General features: G+C 42.2%; 1 protein-coding gene and 1 non-coding gene across 4 annotated transcripts in view; both read left to right on the top strand.

Annotated features, from left to right (window-relative positions):
• The first annotated feature begins 9,719 nt into the window (after positions 1-9,719).
• Positions 9,720-22,696, top strand: part of Ep300 (EP300 lysine acetyltransferase) — a 61,581-nt gene continuing 48,604 nt past the window's right edge. For 2 of the 3 annotated variants that reach the window (XM_034516595.2, XM_034516596.2), the window contains exon 1: positions 9,720-10,013. In XM_034516595.2, coding sequence (XP_034372486.1) covers positions 9,920-10,013 — 94 coding nt within the window. In that variant the 5' untranslated portion in view covers positions 9,720-9,919. Of the gene's footprint in view, positions 10,014-18,661; positions 18,706-22,696 lie in introns of all 3 variants that reach the window. The other variant, XM_076911675.1, reaches the window with a different exon arrangement.
• Positions 15,564-15,670, top strand: LOC117719460 (U6 spliceosomal RNA). Its single transcript, XR_004608183.1, has one exon. It is a non-coding gene; the product is annotated as a U6 spliceosomal RNA (small nuclear RNA).

Genomic DNA, 22,696 nt, shown 5'->3' on the forward strand with positions numbered 1-22,696 from the left:
AGCTACCTGTATGGTTTTTTTGAGACAGGCTCTTGTGAATTCCAAGGTGGACTGGATTTAGTATGGAGGTCATGGTGCCACCATGACACAGTTACTGTCCTGCTGGGTAAGTATTCTATAAACTGAGCTACATTCAGAGCTCTAAGACAGGATAATATCCTGCTTTCTGTTTTAAAATGTTACACTGCATTTATTCCTTTATTTTTGTGTGTCTATGTGTGTGCCTGGTGGGGGTGCATTAGTGCAAGTCAGAAGACAACTTGTGGGAATCAGTTCTCTCCTACCATCTGGGTCACAGGAACTAACATCATAATACTTGAGCTATCTCTATCCCCTTCCGTCTCTCCTTCTATACAGAATTTTGCTTAGTAGCCCAGGCTGATCTAGAACTGTGTATCCCAGACTTGACTAGGCCTCCTAATTTATGCTAAGGTGAGTTAAGAAAGTAGTTTAAAGGATTAACCTGCAGTAAATCTTGTGGTTAAGAGGATAAGTAGAGGTTCCTTTTGTGTCACCTGAACTTGTACCTGATGTCACATGGTCTGGGGTCTTTGTCGCATTGAAAGTGTGGTTCCATACAGCCTTGCTGTCCTGCTTGCCTCTAGTGACCCTTAGGCTATGCATTTAGCTCCCCAATAATCTACATCACCAATGCCCATGGTTCAGACTAAACACTTTGCCCATATGGATCCAAAGAGATATCTGATTATATCGCATGAGTTTTTCCCAGTTTTAAATAAAATTTAATTTAAAATTTATTTAATTTAGGTTTTTTTTTTCAAGACAGAGACAGGGTTTCTCTGCTTCTCCTTGGTTGTTCCTGTGTAGACCTGTCTGTCCTAGAACTCATAGAGATCCACCTGCTTCTGCTTTCCAAGTACTCGCATTAAAGGCCTGTCTCACCACTACCCAGGCAAAACTATCTATTTTTATTTTAAATTACATGTCTGTGTGTCTGTGTGAGTATATGCACATAACTGCAGGTACCTGAGGAATTCAGAGGCATAGAATTGCCCTGGAATGGGCTGGAGAGATGGCTCAGTGGTTAGGAGCACTGGCTGCTCTTCTGAAGGTCCTGAGTTCAATTCCCAGCAACTACATGGTGGCTCACAACCATCTATGACAGGATCTGATGCCCTCTTCTGGTATGTCTGAAGCCAGCTACAATGTACTCATAAATAAAATAAAATCTTAAAAAAAAAAAAAAAAAAAAAAAAAAAAAAAAAAGAATTGCCCTGGAATTGGAGTTATAGGTAGTCCAGTATCCGAATTTCCAGGCCAGGATCCTCAGTGCATTGTCCTATTGTTGGCTCTAGAGTATTGTGGTTGGTATATTGTACTCAGACTGACTCTGTCTGACTCTAGCAGATATTTCAGCACAAGGATTTTCTGATTTTACTACTGGACTGTCTGTCCCATGGCTGAATCCTCTATGAACATCCAGCAATCATGTTGCCATGTCCAATGCTGAGCTCCTCTGAAGTGCTCTTCAAGAGAGGTTGCACATTGGGTCCACATTGTGCCCAATAAAGCCATTATTCTATCAACTGTCCTATGGTATTGGTCCTCATTTGTGAGTTTGTCGTTCTCTAAATAACCAGCAGAGGAAGATAGAAAACATATGACTTTTATTAACTTTGAATCTGGAGCCCAACTTCAAGTTCACAAATGTCCATTGAACTCACACTAGATGTTTGTTTTGTTTTGTTTTATAGACAAGGTTTTTCTGTGTAGCTCTGGCTGTCCTGGAACCCAGTAGACCTGTCTGGCCTTGAACGTTGATATCTGTCTCTGCCTGTGAATTGCTGGGATTAAAAGGAATGGGCCACCACTGCCCAACTAGAACTAGGTTTTTGTTTGTTTGTTTGATATTTTTATCTCCATGTGCTCTAGGGTCCTCCTGAGATGCCTTGGGTTATATCTCCTGCTGATGACATTCCAGTTACATTAGATTCTGGGAAAGATGCTCTTCCAAATGCCCTCTGCCCACCCTCCCTCTTTGGAGGCTGGGATTAGGGTTGAGAGCCAATAGTTTGTCACATAGCAACAATAGTAAAGAATGTGCTATTCTGATTGGAGCAGAGGCCGGCCAGCCATAGCAAGCAGAGCAGAGCTATTTTGAGATCTTTTAGGTAGCATCCCAGTCTGATAGGTCCACACATTGCAGTCATAGTTACCATGCATAGCCCGAGCTAAGGGGCTACAAGGCATCAGAAAGACATCTCCTTTGCATATCGTTTTTTTTTTTTTTTTTTTTTTTTTTTTTTTTTTTTTTTTTTTTTTTTTTTACCATCCGTTGAAGCTTTCTTTTGATTACATAGGAACAATTCTGAATCATGGTTTTGCTTATTTTGAGTCTATCAGAATGTATTTGCAATACATTTAGTATATCATGTATGTGTTGTGTGGTGAATATGTGTGTGTGTGTGCATTCATGTCTGTTTTGCATGTGCCTGGGCTGGCTAGTTTTATATCAGTTTGATGCAAGCTAGCATCATTTGAAGAGGGAACTTTGGTTGAGAAAAGGCTCCCACTGGATTGGCCTTGCTATTTTCTTAATTGATGATTGATGTAGGCAGGCCCAGTTTACTGTGGGCAGTGCCACTCCAGGCTGAGTGAATGAAGAAGCAGCACTCCTTTATGGTCTCTGTATCAGCTTCTATCTCCAGGTTTCTACCTAGATTTCCTGCCCTGGCTTCTCTGGATGATGAACTACAAGCTGTAAGATGAGATAGACCCTCTCCTCCTCAGGTTGGTTTTGATCACGATTTATTACAATAGTAGAAACCCTGACTAAGAGAGTACCCCTGTATGGGGCAGTGTGTGGGGCATGTGCTTAGGCCAAGGGTTGATGTTGGCTGTTTTTCCTTTCACTTTCCATATTATTTTTTTTTGAGACAGGCTCTCACTGGATGTAGATTTCATTAATTAGGTAGACTAGTTGGCCAGCAACCCTCCTTCCTCTGCCTCCCAGCACCGGGATTGCAGGTATATAGTATTTGCTATCTGGATTTTCTTGTGGACACTAAGGGTCCAAGCCTAGCCTCTCATGTTGTGTAGCAGGCACTTCATCCACTGAGCATCTTACTGGATCCACTGGTCTCTCTTTCTTTCTTTCTTTCTTTCTTTCTTTCTTTTTTTAAGATTTATTATATATATATATATATATATATATGAGTATACTGTCACAGTCAGATCCTATTACAGATGATTGTAAGTCACCATGTGGTTGCTGGGAATTGAACTCAGGACCTTTGTAAGAGCAGTCAGTGCTCTTAACCGCTGAGCCATCTCACTCAGAAATCTGCCTGCCTCTTTAATTTTTAAAAATTTTGTGTTTGTGGGAATTCTGATTGCATGTATGTTTGTGTACCACCACATATGTGTCTGATACCCTCAGAGGCTGGAGGTCAAAAGGTTTTGAATGCTTTAGAACTGGAATAGAAGCCTGGCGATGGTGGCGCACGCCTTTAATCCCAGCACTTGGGAGGCAGAGGCAGGCAGATTTCTGAGTTCAAGGCCAGCCTGGTCTACAGAGTGAGTTCCAGGATAGCCAAGGCTACACAGAGAAACCCTGTTTCGAAAAACCAAAAAAAAAAAAAAAAAAAAAAAAAAAAAGTTATTAGAACTGGAGTAGAGGGTTGTGAGGGGTCATGTGAGTGTTGGCGTTGGAAATCAAACCCAGGTCCTCTACAAGTGCTCTTGAGTGCTGAGCCATCTCTTTAGCCTGAGAATTGTACAGAATGTGTACTGTATATGTGTGTTTATATGCAAAATATTTCATCGGGCAGTGGTGGCGCACGCCTGTAATCCCAGCACTTGGGAGGCAGAGGCAGGTGGATTTCTGAGTTCGAGGCCAGCCTGGTCTACAGAGTGAGTTCCAGGACAGCCAGGGCTACACAGAGAAACCCTGTCTCGAAAAACCAAAAAACAAAACAAAACAAAAAAAAACAAAAAAAAAAAAACAACAAAAAAAACCACCACCAACAACAAAAAACAAAACAAAAAAAATTTTCTTTTGCCTCTTTTCCTCCCTTTCATCCTGGTTTTTGTTTTTTTCCATACAGTTTTTCTTCTTGTGGTCCTGGCTGTCCTGGAACTTGCTTTGTTTATCAGACTGGCCTTGAACTCAGAGAGATTTAACTACTTCTGCCTCCTAAATGCTGGGATTAAAGATGTGTGCCACCAATTTAAATGTTATTTAGGGTTTTTTTTTTTTTTTTTTTTTTGAGACAGGATACAACAGGTGTGGTTTACCATATAGAGCAGGCTGGCCTTGAACTCACAGAGATCCACTTGGCTCTGGCATTAAAGGTATGGGCCACCACCAATCTGCTAAAAATCCTAGTTTTAAAGACAGCTGTGTCTGTTTCCTAGGCTGGCTTTGGACTTTCAGACTTTGACTCTTTTGCCTCTGTCTCCTTAGTGTTCATGGGTCTGCGCTGCCATCCTCAGCTTGTTTTAAGTTCATAGTTCAGTGCTCTTATATGGACTGGCATCGTCTTCAGCATTTTATTTTCCCAAAATGACATTCCATATCTAGTAAGAACTCTCCACAGTCTCTCTCCCTGTGCCCTATCAAGAACTGTTCTCTCTAGTGCTCTCAGGTATTCACTAATCCAGATATCCTTAAGTAGCAATTGACTAATTTCTGGAGATGGTTCATTAAGAGTATTGAAATAAAGCCAGGTGGTGGTGGCATTCACCTCTAATCCCAACATTTAGGAAGTAGAGGCCAGTGAGTCTCTGTGAGTTCAAGGCCAGCCTGGTCTACAAAGTGAGTTCCAGGACAGCCAGGGCTACCCAGAGAAGAGACTCAGTCTCAATTAACCTAAAAAGAAATTAAAGAAAGAAAGAAAGAAAGAAAGAAAGAAAGAAAGAAAGAGAGAGAGAGAGAAAGAAAGAGAGAAAGGAAGGAAGGAAGAAAAAAAAAAGAAACCAAAGAAAGGAAAGGGGGCAGGACTGGACAGAAATTAAATATGACGCTATGCCCGTGGATCGTGTGGAGATATCTTGACCAAGTATAACTGATGTGAGCACAGACAAGGAGATCGTGTTCCCTCTTCTGTCTAGGGTTCAAATCTATGGCAATCATCAGGGTACTTGCAAAGGTTCACGAGGAGGTTTCAGTGTTAACATGTTCATGCTGCTGTTCCATTTTTCATTCTTCCGGTAGCTGGTGTCACATATGCATGAGTATGTGATCGTGTGTACGTCAATGTTGGATGTTTTCCTCTATACCTCTGCACCTCAGTGTTATTTTTTTTTAGGCTCTTCAAAGACAGGGTTTCTCTGCATATCCTCTTATTTTTTGAGATAGGATCTCATTAAGCTTGGAGCTCACTTGTCTGATTGAGGTCTGTGCTTCCTCTGTGTCTTTGTCCTCCTCCGTGGTAGTGTTACAGGTATGTGCTCCCCTTCCTTGGAAATTGTATTTCATTATGAGTGATGGGGATCAAAGCTTGGGTCTATGCTCTGTGGCAATCACTTTTTTTCCCAGTGGGCCATCTCCTTAGGGCTCTAGTGCCTCCTCTGAGTTACATACACTTCTTACTTTTTCACTGATTTAGTATTCAGAGTTTTGAGTCTATCATCTAGGCTGTTCTCAGACTTGAGTACCTTCTGCCTCCATCCCTTCTGGATTCCATAGGACGGTGTAAAATGGTAAAGGTATATTGAGTGGTCACTAGCTACTAGGCATTATATGTAGTATCACTATTCTTTCTCCACCCCTTGGATAGAGGCCAAGGCTTTGTTGCAAACTAACTCCATGCTCTACCTCTCAGCCATAGAATAAAGTAGGCCTGACTATGAAACCCACCTTACAGGTGATTAATCAGCCTAAATTTTAAAGCTTCTAGTTGATGAACCCAGACTTGAAGCCCTCCTGGTTCTTTCTGGCTTCATTGTCTCAGTTCTTACCTGCTAGTCTTTATTGTTTCCTTGGTCTACTAAATGACAATAGACAACTTCTTTTGCATGTTTTCTTTTCTTTTTTTTCAGTGCTGAGTACAGATTCTAAAATTCCCATCAGCCCTCTACTCTACCAGAGAGCTACATCCCCAACCCAGTGATCAGTCTTTTTCTTTTGGTTGTTTCTATGTAGCCTTGGCTTTTCTGGTAGACTAGACTGTCCCTGAACTCCCAAGATACCTGCCTGTCTCCATCTCTGGAGTGTTGAGATTAAAGACATGTCCCACCCTGCCTGACTACCACAATCTATACATGTAAACCTATGACTGATTAAATCTCCCTTGATTGCATTACATGTAATCCTGCTTTAGGAGTGTTTTGTCTACATGTATGTATGTGGGCCATGCCTGGTGTTTTTGAAGAAGAGGGTGTAGGGCCCCCTTAAACTGAGTTATAGACGGTTGGAAGTTGCCATGTCGATGCTGGGAATCAAGTCTGGAGTCTTCTGGAGAGGGTGGTCTTTCCAGCCCCTAAAATCCCTTGGTTTTGTTTGTTTGTAGATAGGGTCTCTCTAAGGCCTCAAACTAAGAGATCTTTCTGTCTCTTCCTCCCAAAAGGCATAATCCCACTTCTGATGTAGTACAGGTTAGTGTTAATATGAAGGTCCTGTTCTTGATCTGCCTTCTCCTCAACCTCTGGGCCCCCAACTCTTCAATGCTGGTATTACAAGTATGTATAAGCCATGCCCAGTCATGATGTTAGAGAGTTGAACCCAGGATCTCACACATGCTGGGAGAAGAGCACTCTTGAAAATGAGCCGCATCCCCAGCCTATCCTGTGACAGTTGTCAGGAGGCACTGCATGTGGTGGGCTACACCTATCATTACAGTGCTCAAGGGACAAGACAGGTGGTTTGCATGTGCAAAGATATCCTGGGCAATTTAATGATGAGACCTTGCTCAAAGTAAAAATCGACTTGCCTCTCTAAGCCAACCCATGGCTTCAATACTCAGGTTCTGCATCCCCCAATTCCCCCAACTAGTTTGCCTGAACTAGGTTTAAAGATCACAGGGCAGGATTCCTATGGTGGGCAGCTAGAGTTGATACATAGGATCAATCCCATCAGTTTTAGATGCCTGCCATGTCTCAGAGCTAGTTCTCATTCTACCACATGGTTCCTGGGGATGGAAATCTGGTCTTCACCTCACCAGCTTAGAGGTCTCTCTTCTTGGAGAGAGGGCTTGTCTGTGTAATCCTGGAACCTGGAGACCCACTGCTCCCCCCCACCCCCAACCCCTGCTAATTCTGGTTTCTCAAGCTATACTCTTAGAAGTCAAACAGCAAAAACAGAGAATGTCCGCCCACTAGCAAAACAGGTTAAGATATGAAATATGAGAAAATAAGACCCGATGAGACAGTTGAACAAGTGTAGAACCAATTGCTCAGCCTGAGTTTTTGGATGGATCCTTGGAACAATAACAAGGGTACAGAAGGAGAAATGACTCCTCCAGGTTGTCCTCTGACCTCCCCATGGGGGTCATGGGTATATATGTTCACACATTTATACATGCCTACAGACAGACAGACAGACACACACACACACACACACAGTAAATATAAAACACAAATCTGACAAAAAATTTTATTTTTTTGATAGTACTGGTGACTGAACTTTTAAGGCCACAGGAATATTAGGCAAGTTTACTACACATCCAATAGGTAATGTCTTGAAGGTTTCCTTTAGTGTCACATAGCACCTTGGTACTTTCCCTATATTTGAGGATCCTAAACACAGAGACATCCTGTAATTTGAGAACTCTAAAAGCGTGCTGCTTGCTTTCTGCCTGGATTTGGGCTGCCCTACACACTAGACTTGATAGCATTTCCTCACTTTTTTCTAGTGTTACATTATTTTTAGCACCTAACATTTTTTTGTCCTCTCCCATATTTATATTTAAGGCACTGCAGAAAGTGGTCTTTTATTAAGCTCATCTGCTAGAAATGCGTGGAAATACCTTCAAAAGAACTTGGAAGTTTCAGGGAGGTTCAGAAAAAGAGTTCTCAAGGATTTTAAGAGTGGTAGCTGGTAAAGATGTATAGACACGTGATGGGCAAAACTGTATGTAGGGTCTAGCCCTGAATAGCCTCCCATGCTGTGGTACCTTCTTCCCCCAGGGTTTTTCTAACAATCTTATCGTAGTTCAGATTTTTCATTTTTGAATCAGACATTTCAGAGAAAACTTAAAGGACTAGCTAGCAATGTGCCTTTGAGATATGAACTGCTCCTTCCGAAAAGGCTATGAAGAGGATGGAAAGTGTTTTTACTCTGAAACACAGGGGCTTGGCCGATTTAATGGGGCTCCAAAGATCAATCTGAGAGGGCAAAACCAGGGCGCTCCGACCCTGGTGAGCTCTGATTACATTCTACGCAGAGACCCAGCCCAGCCACCTAAGTGTCTACCGACTGAAAATACGTTTTAAGTCCACTCCCGACCCCCCCCCCTTCAAGACCTCCCCTTTAAAGGGAGCCACCGAGTGACGCCGGGGGAGTTTGCGGAAGCGCCTACCGCGTTGGGCCCTTGGGCGGATCCCGTGATTGGAGCCGGCACCGCCCCCCGGCGCCGCTTCCCCCATTGTGTGAGCTGCAAGGCAGAGGCCCCGCCCTCGCCCCGCCCCCGGTTCCTCAGCCCCTCCCCTCTCTGCTCCCCCCCCCCCCATCTTGGCTCATTTCCGGCCGCCGCCGCTACCGCTATCCTGTAAGGAGGTTTCGGCAGAGGCAAGAAACAACAGCCGCCATCTTGTTTGTGTGCTAGCCTGTGGGGGGGTGGGGGGGGAGGAGAGTACTAAAGGGACCGGGCGAGAGTCGGGCAAGCGGGACGCCCGGCTGAGTGAGAACTGCGCGAGCAGGGAGTGCGGAGGGTACCTGGCCGGAGCGACAGAGACAGTGGTTGGGGGCCCGGGGCGCAAAGGCTGAGGCGACCCTTAGCCCCCTCCTGCCCGCACACACCCCCACCGCAGCCCGGCCAGCGTCGACGCCTAAGGGGGGACCATTACATAACCCCGCGCCCCGCGGCGCCTTTGCCCGCCGTCCAGGGCGGCCCCCGAGCCGAGCCCCCGGGTGGGGGGCGGGAGCTCCCGACACCTGGCTGCCGGGGGTGAGGGCCAGAGAGGCGGCCGTACTTATTTCTCCTCCACGGGCTTGCGAGTGGAGGCGGAGAGCGCGGCGCGCGGAGAGGCCGCGTCGGTGGGCTTGGCGTCAGCGCGGGCTTGCGGGCGGGCGGCCCTGCTCGGCCCGGCCCCCCTGGCCCTCCGGGCCGGCGAGCTCCACGCTCGGCGTCGTCGCCGCGCCTCCGCTGTCCGCTGCGCGATGTGAGCTGGCTCCGGTGCCAGTCTGGCTCTCGGCTCGGGTGAGCTCAGTGCGGCCATTAGGGGCCGGTGCGGCAGCGGCGGCGCGGAGCGCAGCGGCAGGAGGAGGAGGAGGAGGGCTCGCAGGGTGGGGGCGCAGGCCCGGGAGGGGGCACCGGGAGGAGGTGAGTGTGTCTGGTCGCCTCCTCCTCTCCCCCTTTTTCGCCCCCGCCTCCTTGTGGCGATGAGAAGGAGGAGGACAGCGCCGAGGAGGAAGAGGCTGATGGCGGCGGCGGAGCTCCGAGAGACCTCGGCTGGGCAGGGGCTCGCTGTGGCGGGCTGGGGACTGCGTCTGTAGAGCTGTGAGTTCCCGAGAATTCGCTGCAGCGGACGTGCTCGTGGGATCAGTGTTGCTGTACCCTCCTCCCGGCCTGCTTTAGGCCCGGCCCCTCGCACTTGCCCCTACCATTTCTGTTGAGTCCGCATCCCTCTCCGGCCACCGCAACCAGGCGAAGAGAAAAAGGAACTTCCCCCACCCCTCTTGGGTGGCGGCGGAGCTCCGGAGCCCACCCTTAGGAGCGGGGCGGGGACCCCGTTTTGAAGAAGAGATTTCCTCAGGATTCTTGTTTTTTCCTCGGTTGTATCTCCGAAAGAATTAAAAATGGCCGAGAATGTGGTGGAACCCGGGCCGCCTTCAGCCAAGCGGCCTAAACTCTCATCTCCGGCCCTCTCGGCGTCCGCCAGCGATGGCACAGGTTAGTCTCGGGACTCCCGGCCTTCCATAGTTCCCTTCTGCTTTTCTGCTCGTTGCACCTTCATTATAGGGTATTTCTGTGTATCTCTTCCCATTTCTCTGCCCGGTGTTTAATTTTAAAGGTTTTTGAATGGACTGGTCGAAGGCGTCCAGTAGCCCAACCATTTTCTTTGCCTTCTGATACATTCATTGCAACACTGTGTCATGTCAGATCGTTGTGTGTTCTGGAATTAAGAGCTTGGAAGTGTGAGCTGCATGGACCTTTATTGTTGGTTCCATGCAATTTAATTTGGGAAATGCCGATACAATTGTGTGTAAGGGCTTTTATACTTTTATACACTTTTACTATTTTTTGTTACTGGCGAATGAGGGTTTTCCAATCTTTCTCCACTATTGCACTTAATTCTTTTTCCTCAGCTTTCCCACCTTTAAAGATTTTTTTGCTCCTGTGAAGCAGGAATGGGGGTGGAAGACAAATCTTGGTGTCTGTGATCCAAGGTTTTAAGTGTAACGTAAAGTTCAGCAAAATACTGTTAAGTCCCCTCTCTCCATCCTTGCCTTAAGAGGCAGTATGAACTGCAGTTTATTTTGTATCTGTTTGGTTTGAAACTAAAATGTCTCAAACTGTGTGTTAAGGTGAGGAGACCTGAGACGTTTGTTTTGCAGGTTGTCACTTTTTTATTTAGCAGGGAAAGAGAAAAGATGAAGACTTTCTGCAATTAGGTACTTAAAATGGAGATAGTAAGTTGGAAGAGTCCCAGTCATGAACTTCCAACTAAAGTGATTGTACAAGTTTAAAAGTATACAGTAGGTTTTGTACTTGCATGTTTGTTTTGTTTTGCTTTTTGGACCTTTGTAATTTCAGTTTACAAGATCAAGGAATTCTTTTCTTCAGTCAGCCCCTTTGTTAGGAGACCTTCAGGGAGACTTTCTTTCCATCATCTGTTCTTTTTTTTTTGCTTACTGTCAGTTTAGTGTTATGATTCTGATGATCACTGACCTGGTCCTCTTTTGCTGTCTGACTTGTTTGAGAGGCCAGGATAATGAGGAATAATGGCTGGTCATCTGACAGTTCACAAGATGTTCCCCCTTACTACAAGCATCCCTTTAACTCAGAACAGGCTCAACATCCCTCCATCTGCCAATGAGAGTGTATAATAGAGTTAAAGGTACCCTGCAAGCGTAGAGAACCTGTGGGCCATGTTTTTGAGTAGGATTTATATTAAGGCATGAAAATAAGGTAGAGCCAGTGCTTTCCTCTTTTAGCAGCTGTATTATGAACCATGAGTTTTGCTCACCTGCAACAGTTGGGAAGGATGAGTCTTGCAGTGTAACTTTAGTTATATTGAGCATTTACCTGTGAAGTTCCTGTAGTCTTAGAGAATTTTTTTGAAAGTATGTCTTTGAAATTCATAGGCATAGACATTAATATTAAAGACTCATTCACTTTGCAGTTTTGTTTCATCCCCTGGCCCCCATAATAAATGTACTTTTGTAACATGTTCACAAGTTACTATATTTGACATAGCCAGTAGTATGAAATATTGTATGGAAAACTTTTTAAAATGAAATTTTTGATGTTCTGATTTGAGAGACTTAGTCTTTTGTTTTTTGTTTTTCGAGACAGGGTTTCTCTGTGTAGCCCTGGCTGTCCTGGAACTCACTCTGTAGACCAGGCTAGCCTCGAACTCAGAAATCCACCTGCCTCTGCCTCCTGAGTGCTGGGATTAAAGGCGTGCGCCACCACCACCCGGCGGAGAGACTTAGTCTTAAAGTCTGTTCATACATTTCTGTTCAGGTGGAGGACTACTGGACTCTTTGATCTGTGTATTTTGCTAAATTGTATATCTTTTGGCTAACTTTCATGGTTAAAAAAAGCAAAACTTGCTTTGTATATCTCTGAATGCAATTACTGGAGTCCTTTTTTGGGGCAAGGGGTAGGGTCTGGGGTTTTCTTTGTGTAGATATGGATGTCCTGCAACTCAGATCACCAGCCTCTCTACCTCCTAAGTGCTGGGATTAAAGGCAGGTGCCACCACTGACCTGCATCAATTACTAGAGTCTTTTTTTTTGGGTGGGGGGGTTTAAAGACAGGGTTTCTCTGTGTAGCCCTGGCTGTCCTGGAACTCACTCTGTAGACCAGGCTGGCCTCGAACTCAGAAGTCTGCCTGCCTCTGCCTCCCAAGTGCTGGGATTAAAGGCGTGCGCCACCACCGCCCGGCTTTTTTGTTCTTCTTAAAATTTTTATTTCAATAGGCTTGTTTTGTTTTGAGGCAGGATTTTTGTAGCTTTGACTGTCCTAGAACTCCTCATGTTGATCAGACTGGCCTTAGACTCACAGAGAGCCTCCTGCCTCTTCCTCCTGTTTGTTGGGGTTTAAGGCCCATGTCAAAGGACTGGCTTGCTTTAAGTTTTTTTTTTTTCCCCCTTTTTAATTTGATACATGGTGTCACTACATAGCCATCACTGGCCCACAGTTGAGACAGAGATGATTGCCTCTGCCTCCCTCCCTGGTGGGATTAAAGGTGTGTGCTACCAAGCCCAGCAGGTATATAATTTAAATTATACCAGCCTAGTTTTCTTTGTTTTGTCACAGCTGGGAGATTGAATTTACCATGAGGGTGCCATTACATTTTGGTGGTTCTTTGGATCCAGAAATGTGGTAGCAACCCGTTTTTAGGCAGCTTGTAAGGAAGCATTTTACATTTAAAACCTGGCAGTGTTTTTATTTGATCATTCTCCCCACCCCCCGCTCCCGCCCTTGCCCCCTCCCCCTCAGGGTTGTGTGGTCTTGGTCATCCTGGAACTCATGTGGAGTTCAAGATCTGTCTGCCTCAGCCTGTTGAGTGGTGGGATTAAAGGTATTGATCACCACTGCCTGGCTTGCATTTTTAAGATGTCCATTGGGTATTTAATAAACATGAAAGTTGGTTGTTGTGCCTGATTTTAATTTTATCTAGAGCTGGCCAAAGTTCTAAAAAAATTCTTTAAATTTGCATTGGTGTTTTGCCTATGTATATATGTGTGTATGTATGTGTGCATGTATATATGTATATATATGTTTGTGTGACAGTGTGGCATCTCCTGTAACTGTTGTTACAGGCAGGGGTAAGCTCCTATGTGGTTGCTGGGGATTGAACTGCTGCCCTCTGGAAGAGCAGCCAGTGTCATTATTGCTGAACCATCTCTCCAGCTGGACCCTATAAACTTTTTAAAAAGCAAATTAGGCTTATATAATATGTAGTGTATGTATATCTATCATATTTGAATGCATTTTCTTTATAAGAAAGCAACTAGCAGGGCGGTGGTGGCACACGCCTTTAATCCCAGCACTTGGGAGGCAGAGGCAGGCGGATTTCTGAGTTCGAGGCCAGCTTGGTCTACAGAGTGAGTTCCAAGACAGCCAGGGCTACACAAAGAAACCCTGTCTTGAAAAACCAAAAAAAAAAAAAAAAAGCAACTAAATCTGTGAGTTGGTAAGCGCTGAAGTATCACAAAACAAGTAAGTATTTACGCCAACTTGTGACACACACACACCCCCTTAACACCCTTATTTTCTTTTTGGGCTTTCAAGACAAAGTTTTTCTGTGTAACAGCCAGTCTGGCTTTCCTGGAACTCTGTATGTAGACCAAGCTAGCCTTGTGTTCATAGAGATCTGTCTGCTTCTGCCTCCCAAGTGCTTGGGATTAAAGGTGTGAGCCAAGTCCTGCCAACTTTTGGATTTAGGTGGTAATGCAGAATTAAGAGGACCCCAGGTACATTATGAAATTGCCATGTTGAGTCCCATGACTTGATTTATTGAAATGGGAAAGAATAAAAGCCTGCCCTCTTTTTTTTCTTTCTTTGTTTTTGTACTTTAGTATTTTTTTCTCTTTTCTGAGGTAGAGACTCATTCTGTAGCTCTAGCAGTCCTGAAACTATGAAGACCATGCTCACAGAGATTTGTTTGTTGCTTGTCTCTGAGTGTCCTGCTTGAAACTTAACTTTCTTCTATTCTTTCTCCCCTAGAAGAACATAAAAGCTATTTGTAAACTTTATATATATATATACATATAAAATTGTTCACAGAAGTTAATAGGTAAGTTTTTGAATACTTGTTGAACTGACTATTTCAGCTGATCTTAAATGATGGCAGTGATGAGTGTGATCTTTTTCCTTCATTCCTCAGTGAACATTTTGTCACTGCCTGAAAATCACTTAAAAGACACTTAAGAACAGGCTATGTAAAGATGAGTTTTAGGACTTATCACGGTTCTGTAGGGTAAAGATTTTCTTCTGTAACCCTACTGTGTTGATAACTGAAGTGGCTTGGATTTATGTTACAAACCAATATTCTCTACCCCAGTTTCAAAGGCACTAAAGACCCAGTGTATGAAGTCTACTTTGAATTTTGACCACTGGGTTAATGTATGCCCTAGAGAACTGGTAAAGATGATTACTTTGCTACAGCTTTTTTGCCTCTGCCTCCCCAGTGAGGGATTACAGAGGCAAGCCACACCTTTTGTTTTGTTTTGTTTGTTTGTTTGGTTTTCGAGACAGGGTTTCTCTGTGTAGTCCTGGCTGTCCTGGAACTCATTCTGTAGACCAGGCTGGCCTTGGTCTACAGAAATCTACCTGCCTCTGCCTCCCAAGTGCTGGGATTAGAGGCGTTCACCACCACTGTCCTGCTTTTTTTTTTTTTTTTTTAAGTTTTATTTTTCTCAAGATAACACTGTATAAAGTAAATGACTTACTATCCTACCTAGAATACCTCTGTTGAGTTGTGTTTTGTTTTTGCTTAGCTCTTGGCATTATGCTTTAATTTTGTTTTTTTAATTGTTTTGTTTTTAATTGCAAAATGTGTATATTAGAGTTGCTTTAAAATCAGATAGGTTGAACAATCAACCCCATGGTTTAGTGAGGTATTGCTTTGCTGACTGGTGAAATATAGCAGAACACTTTTGCCCCATACCTTAAATTTCTCAAGGCCTTGTAAATTCAGTTGATAGGTCCTCAAACTGATTGCCTGGTTGGCAGTGACTTTTATAGTGTGGGTGCCTTTCCCCAGCAGGAGCCTGTGTTCAGTGAGAGAAGAGGGCTAGTTCCCTCTGGCACTTAGTTTTCTAACTCCTCTTGTCTATTCAACGTGAAGAAAATAATTTGAAACACTTGAAGATGAATGCGAAGTGGTGTTTGTAGACATGCTAAATATTGCCTGATAAGTTGGGGTATAAAGTAATTAATTATTTGTGGTAAATTTACAAAAAAATTTAGATGTCATTTTTCCAGTTTAATACCCAGCAATTAATTAATAAGAAATAGGAAATAGTCATTTTGTGGTTTTTGTTTTCATTCAGTTTTTTTTTTTTTTTAAACTTTCAAGATGGGGTCCTGTGGTGTTGCCTAGGCGGTCTGAAAACTCTAGGGTTCAACCAACTTTCCAGTTAAGCCTCCTTAGTAGCTAGGACCACAGGTATGCTGCATTACACCTGCTTGAAGCTATTGTGAGTGTGAGGAACTTTAGTGAAACAATTTCTACTAAAGATTAAGACAAACCAAACATTTAACTTTGTGCTTGTTTTGGCTGCACATATACTAAGATTGGAATAGTACAGAGAAGATTAGCATGGTCCCTGCATAAGGATGACAGGAAAATGAGTTGGGCATGATCATTTGTACACACTGTAATTCCAGCAGTCAGGAGGCTATGGCAAGGAGGATTGAGTGTTTGAGCTCAGTCTTGGTTATAATGTAGCAAGGCTCTGCCTACCTCAAAACAAAAAAATGAAGAAATCAAAACATAACAGTGTTTTTTTGTTGTTGTTATTTTAGCAAATGACCATTTTTTTTCATATGATGGCTAGTTTCTGAAATTTTAATACTTTTTTTCTGTTGCTCATTTCTTGAACAGACTATTAAAATGGGGCTGTTAAGATGGGTGAATGGGTAAAAGTACTTGCTTATGCAGTCCTGTAGATTTGAGTTCAATATATAAAACCTATGTAAAAGTTAAAAAAGGAGAGCCAGCTCTACAAATTTGTCCTCTGACAACCATATGCATGACTGTGACTAGCATGCATAGACAGACACAGTGGGGAGCTAAGAAAATAAATACTAATTAAGCCTTTTAGCAGTTTAGTATGGGTTTTTTTTTTTGTTGTTGTTTTTTTTTTTTTACTTTTTTAGTTTTAGATTTATTTTGTATATGAGTATTTTGCTTCCATGTGTATGCCATAAATGTGCCTGGTGTCCTCAGATCAGAAGAGGGTGTGGGTCCCTGAGACTGGAGCTGTCATGTGTGTGCTTGGAACTGAACCCAGATTTTCTGTAAGAGCAGTAAGTGATCTTAACCATTGTGCCATTTCTTCAGCTCCATATAAAATTTGTTTTTAGATAACATTCTTTTTATATGCCTCTAAGAACAATCCTCAGTTTTGTTGAGAAGATAATTTTGAGGCTAGCGGGGTCCATCTACATAGCAAGTTCTAGGTCACCTAAGGATATGTAGTGAGAGCCAGTCTCAAAAAACAAAACAAAACCCTGGACAACAAAGATGAGTGGTGAAAGAGAATGGCATTGGAATCAGTCTTTTACCACTGAGAATCCCATGCCTTTATTAACTGAACCAGTTCACAGTCCATCTTTCTTACCTCTGGTACCCACTATTACAGGGCTGTGGTAAGGAATAAATGAGAATGTTGTATACAATGTTTAGGAAAACTGCAATCCTAAAACTCTGGGAGGATCAGGCTAATTATTTCTAGTTAGAGTCTAGCCTGGGCTACAAAGTAATACTGCTACATAAATGACCCTGAGACAAAAGAAAACTAAAGTTCAGGACAGCACTTGATGTACAATGTGTACACACATGAAGTGTTAACTAGTTATTGCCAACTCCACCACAGGACATTAGTGGCAGACTTTTATTTTAATGGACATACAGATATGGTGGATAAAGACACAGGGAAGGACTTAGAGTGTAGAGAGGTAGTGATCAAGTAAGTCTTGTAGCAGACTTCTATATCACCCACCTAAATATTAAGTCTTCTAGCACTATAAGAATATGGGGTGCAGAGAGGCAAACTTAAGAATAAAAGCACTCTTAGTCATGGTGTACCTATAATCTTAGAATTTGGGAGTTGGAAGCAAGAAACTGCAAGTTTTCTAGGCAGAAGTGTATTAGAGTGAGAGTTTGTTCTAAGAAAATTAACCAAAGCAATGTATGTGTTTCCTACCACATAATGTTTTGTATCTAAATAATTAAAAACTAGTTGGTATTTTTAAACAGTATGAGAAATGGGGAATCAAATTGTTCTTATTGGCAGCATTCAAGGTTGTTTTTTTTTTTTCTTCAAAATTTGGTTATTGAATACTTTTTAAAAAATTTTAATTCAATTTTTAAAAAATTGAATAATTTTTTTCAGTTTTTCAATTTTCATTTGCTAGTCTAGATGGGTTTTATTATATATTTGTTTTTATTTTGATTATTTTTATTTATGTGTGATTGTTTTGCCTGCATGCACGTATGCACACTGTCTGTGTCTGGAACCCACAAAGGCCAGAAAAGGGTATTGGATCCTTTGAAACTAAAGGTACAGACAGTTATGAGGTACAATGTGGGTGCCAGAAATTGAACCCTAGCAGTAGCAACAAGTACTGACTACTGAGCCATCTCTTCAGGCACTGTTTTTGTTGTTTTGAGACAAAGTCTCATTTTGTACTACAAGGTGGCCTGGAACTCACTGTAATAATAGCATAGTAGCTCAGACTTTGCTTCTGCTTGGCCTGGTTATCTGAGGTAGAATCACTGTGCCTGTCCAAAAAGATCCATTTATTTATTTATCTATCTATCTATCTATCTATCTATCTATCTATCTATCTATCTCTAGCTATCTATTTATTTTGAGACAGGGTTTCTCTTTGTGTAACCCTTACCTTGCTGCCCTAGAATTCACTCTATAGACCAGGCTGGCCTAGAACTTAAGATCTGCTTACTTCTGCTTCCTGAGGCATGATCTACCATCACCCAGCCAAAAGATACTTTCCTATAAAGAGGAAGAAAAATGTAGTGCTTTTTAGTTTTCTTTTATCACACCAAGACATAAATCATACGTACATACATATATACATACATGAACGACAGACTCATACTATAAGTCAGGCTGACTTCAAACTATGACAATCCTACCTGCTTCCTGTGTGTCAGGATTACAGGTCTGAAGCATCAACACCTAGTTTAAGGATTAAGAACTACATTTAAATGTAAAGCCAGAAATTTTGGTCACAGTGTAAAATTTATTATTGTGTATGTACATGTGTGTTTGTATGTTGGTGTATATGTCTGGACCAGCAGATGATTTTTTTTTTTTTTTTTTTTTTTTTTTTTGTCTTCTGTAATCACACTTCACCTTATTTTTTTGAGATGGGGTCTCACTGAATCAAAAGCTCGTTGTTTAGGCTAGATAGGCTGGGCAGCAAGGCTCAGGGATCCTCCTCTCTCTACTTCCCCAGGGTTGGGAATACATTGGGAATATATATCACTGCTTGGCTTTTACATGGGTACTGGGGGCTCAAACACAGGTCTTTATGCTTGAGTAGCAAGCATTTTATTAACAGAAGCCATCTCCCCAACCCTACTGATAAATGGTATTTCCTCCCTTCTGCCTTAGCCTCCTTGAGTGCTGGGATTACAGTGATGTGCCACCATATCCAGGTATTTAGTTTTGGTTTTTCAAAGCACTGATGCTACCACCCCCTTGATGAGTTTCATGACCTATTGTTAGCTTGTGAACCACAATTTAAAGAGTATTAGAACAAAGAGTTAACAAGATGGCAGTAGTCTTTTGGTCTAATGTTTTTTATATACTTGTATGCTGGGTGTTTATGCTTGCTTGGTTTATGAAACACTTCATGTTCAAACAGACATGTTTTTGTTACTGTTTTTGTTTTCCCTTCTCAGAATTTACAGATAAAGGGTAAAAGACTGATATTGGAAAAGTTGGACGTGACCAGCATGTATTTGGGAAGTATAGATAGGAACAGATAGGTGAATATGAAGCCTAGGTTATAGACACTGGTGGGTGTCTGTGAGGAGTTTGTGTCTTGTCCTGGAATCTCATAATACTTACGATGTCCCTTGGCTGAACAAGGGTACATGGGGCTAGAAAGTGTGATCATTCTAATAACCTGTATATCCCAATTGACTGGAGAGATAGTAAGTTTAGAGATGATAATCAAGGGGTTAGACATGTGTAGCTGACAATATTTATAGAAACTTAAACTGTACATTTTAGCCATTTAAATGGATGCAGAGCTATACTTAAGATATTAAAGTGAGGTAAGACTTGGAAAGAGGCAGTAAGAGAAATGAAATGTAAAGGATTCTGGCTTTAGTAAGGGTGGTCTTTATCACAGAAGATGGAAAAAAGTAAGGTTTGACAGTTAGGTGGCTAAGATATAATGTGGTATTGATTCCCAGTATAAGTAGCCAGGTGGGGAAATCTACGATTATTTCCAAGTTTCAAGTTGGGGAAGATGGTAGGGTAATTAACTAAGAGATTATAGGAAGAGAAGTGAGTGTGGGAGGTGTATGTATGTGTTACATGAACAAATAAAGGAATGAATGGGTATACTGGGGAAGTGAGTAAAACTTGGACATTTGAAGTTGCTTCTGAATTGAGAAAGGCACTGTCTTCATTTGATGTCTATTCCTTTGTAGTAAGCTGTTGCTAAATATTTACCAAAGATTAGGCTTTTGGAACATAAAGATGAACCAAGGTAGTTTCTGCTCTTGTGTAGGATCTGCTAAGGTGGTGGTATACACACACACACACACACACACACACACACACACACACACACGGAGTTTCCTTACAAACAGTGCACTGGTAATCTTTAAAGGTACATGATAGGGGCCAGGCGGTGGTGGCACACACCTTTAATTCTAGCACTGGGGAGGCAGAAGCAGGTGGATTTCTTTTGAGTTCGAGGCCAGCCTGGTCTACCTACCGATTGAGTTCCAGAAGAGCCACAAACCTGTAGGCCTGGTTGAATGAACACTACCTCCCCCAAGCCCCCCAAAAAGGTAGCTAATAGAGATATTTCAGATTTCAGACGTGGGTCTTGGATATTGCTGGAAAAAATTCATATAACAAAACATACATTTTAACAAAAGTCATTAGGGTTCAAAGTACTTAGCTTTTGTTAGACATGAGGAAGGGTATTTCACAGAAATGCAAATGATGTGGCTAGAACGTATGTTGTGTGGTTGGATGTTTTCATGGAGACAGAAGTGGGTAAGACAAACATGGTAAGGAATTTGCCATTATTGGGTTTTCACAGCAAAATGTAGGAGTAAGAAAATGATTGGAAAAAGACTGTTCTGATGGCCATGTATTCGGGGAGAGCCTGATAGCAGAAAAGCTGTTCTAAGAGACTCCCTTTTAGACCAAGCTGGACTAGAAATCAAGAGATCTGCCTGAGTAGATTAAAGGTGTGTGCCACCACTGCCTGGCCAGACGGTTTTTATTTATTTTTATTGAATCTACATTTGGTGTGTGGGTTAGAGAACTTTGTGGAGTTGTTTCTGTTACTTTTATATGTATTCTAGGATTTGAATTCAGATGGTCGGGCTTTTCGGGCAAGTTTCTTTACCTACAGAGCCATCTATCTATCTTTTTGGAGATTTAAAAATAAATGCTATGACACTTTATCTGTTACTGAAAATCAAGATGTTGTACAGTGATAAATTAACATGAAGTTTGGGTTTAATGTGAATATACCATTCACTTGATTTTTAAAATCAAGTGATTTTTGTTTGTATATGTAGGTGCACCTGTGTGCATGTGCGTGTGCTTACAGAGACCAGTAGAATATGTCAAATCCCCTGGAGCTGGATTTAGGGCAGTTGTGAACTGCCCACTTTGGTGCTGGGAACTGAACTCAGGTCTGTTGCAAGAGCAGCAAATGCTCTTAACCACCGAGCCTGTTTGTAGCCCATTCAGCTAATGTTTATTTACTTTTTTACATGTGTTTGCCTGTACATATATGTGTGCGTACCATGTATATGCATATAGGTTCTTTGACTAAAACTGAGTCATCTGCAAGAGTAGCAAGTGCTTTTATTTCCCTCTGAGCTGTCACTCCAGTCCCGAGTTCTTATTTTTATTTATTTTTATTTTTTATTTATTTTTTTTTAAGGTAAGGTTTTACTATGTAGCCCTGGCTGATCTGGAACTCCCTGTATAGACCAGGCTATTCTCAAACTGGAAGAGATCTGCCTACTTGGTATTTCTCTTATTTTTCTTTTGTGTGTATGGGTGTTTTACCCCTATGCATGTCTGTGTACATGGGGTATTGGATCCTCTGGAACTTTAGTTACAGACGATTTTGAGCCATCAGTATATTGATACCATAAATTCAATTGGTTTCTCTGTAAGAACAACTATTGCTTTTAACTTCTGAGCCATCTCTCCCGCTCCTGCAATTTATTAATTTGTTTTAGGTTGTTTTTTGTTGTTGTTGTTGTTGTTGTTTTGAGAGAGTCTTTCTGTCCTGGCTGGCCTTGAACTCACAGAGACCCATCTGCCTCTGCCTCCTAAGAACTGGGCTTAAAGGCCTGTGCTAAGCACATACATGTAAGTAGTAGACCTAAACTGGAATTCTGCAAGAACAATATGCTCACCTGCTGAGCTATCTGGGCACTCCTCAAGACTAGTTTTGTTTGGGACTGGGGAGGAAATCTACCCATCATGTGTTTTAAAACAATTCCTCTAACAACTGAGCTGTATTCCCACCCCTTAGGGTGTTTGTTTGTTTGTTTTGGTTTTTCGAGACAGGGTTTCTCTGTGTAGCCCTGGCTGTCCTGGAACTCACTCTGTAGACCAGGCTGGCCTTGAACTCAGAAATCCGCTTGTCTCTGCCTCCCAAGTGCTGGGATTAGAGGCGTGCGCCACCACCGCCCAGCCACCCCTTAGTTTTTAAATGGGTTTTCTTCTCATGTTATTTGTGTGTGCCACTACTGGACAACTTGTGTGAATCCAAGTAGTCTCTTTTTCCACCATGATGTCAGCTCATTTTCAAACATCCAGTGTCGTCTGCCTTTACTAGCTGAGCCATCTTGGTGGACTGCCCTGGCTATTTTTATTACTGTTTATTTGGTGATTTTTCTCCATAATTTGTGACATGTATAAATTTTAAGTAGTTGAAGGTTATCTTTCTTAGTTCCTTCACTATGTTCAGTATGCTGATAATAGACTATTTCCTTGGATATTCTAGTGTAAAGTAAAAAAAAATACTTAAAATAATCTTAATTATGTAAATATCAAGGATATAATGAAAAAAGTATTAGTTTATTAAGCAATTTTTGAATGGTAGCTTTAGATCACTTTCATTCAAAATTTATGTTCCAAAACTATCCATGATTTTTTTTTTTTAACTAATTTTTATTTTCATCATCTGTATATCTGTGTTTGGGGTTTGTACACATGAATGTGCTGCTTTTGGAGGCCAGCAGAGAATGTCAAGTCTCTTGGAATTACAAATGGTTCTGAGCTTCATGAATTGAGTGGCTTGCATCCTCTGCAGTAGTTGTACACTCTGTTGTCTGAGCAGTCTCTTTAGCTCCTGCATGGCTCCTTATTATGTGTTTGTGGTGGAAGGAAAGAAAACTCAAACACTTGAATGTTAAAACAGGTCAATAAGAT

The sequence above is a fragment of the Arvicanthis niloticus genome, chromosome 13 (genome assembly GCF_011762505.2).
Source record: "Arvicanthis niloticus isolate mArvNil1 chromosome 13, mArvNil1.pat.X, whole genome shotgun sequence".
Taxonomy (NCBI): Eukaryota; Metazoa; Chordata; class Mammalia; order Rodentia; family Muridae; genus Arvicanthis; species Arvicanthis niloticus.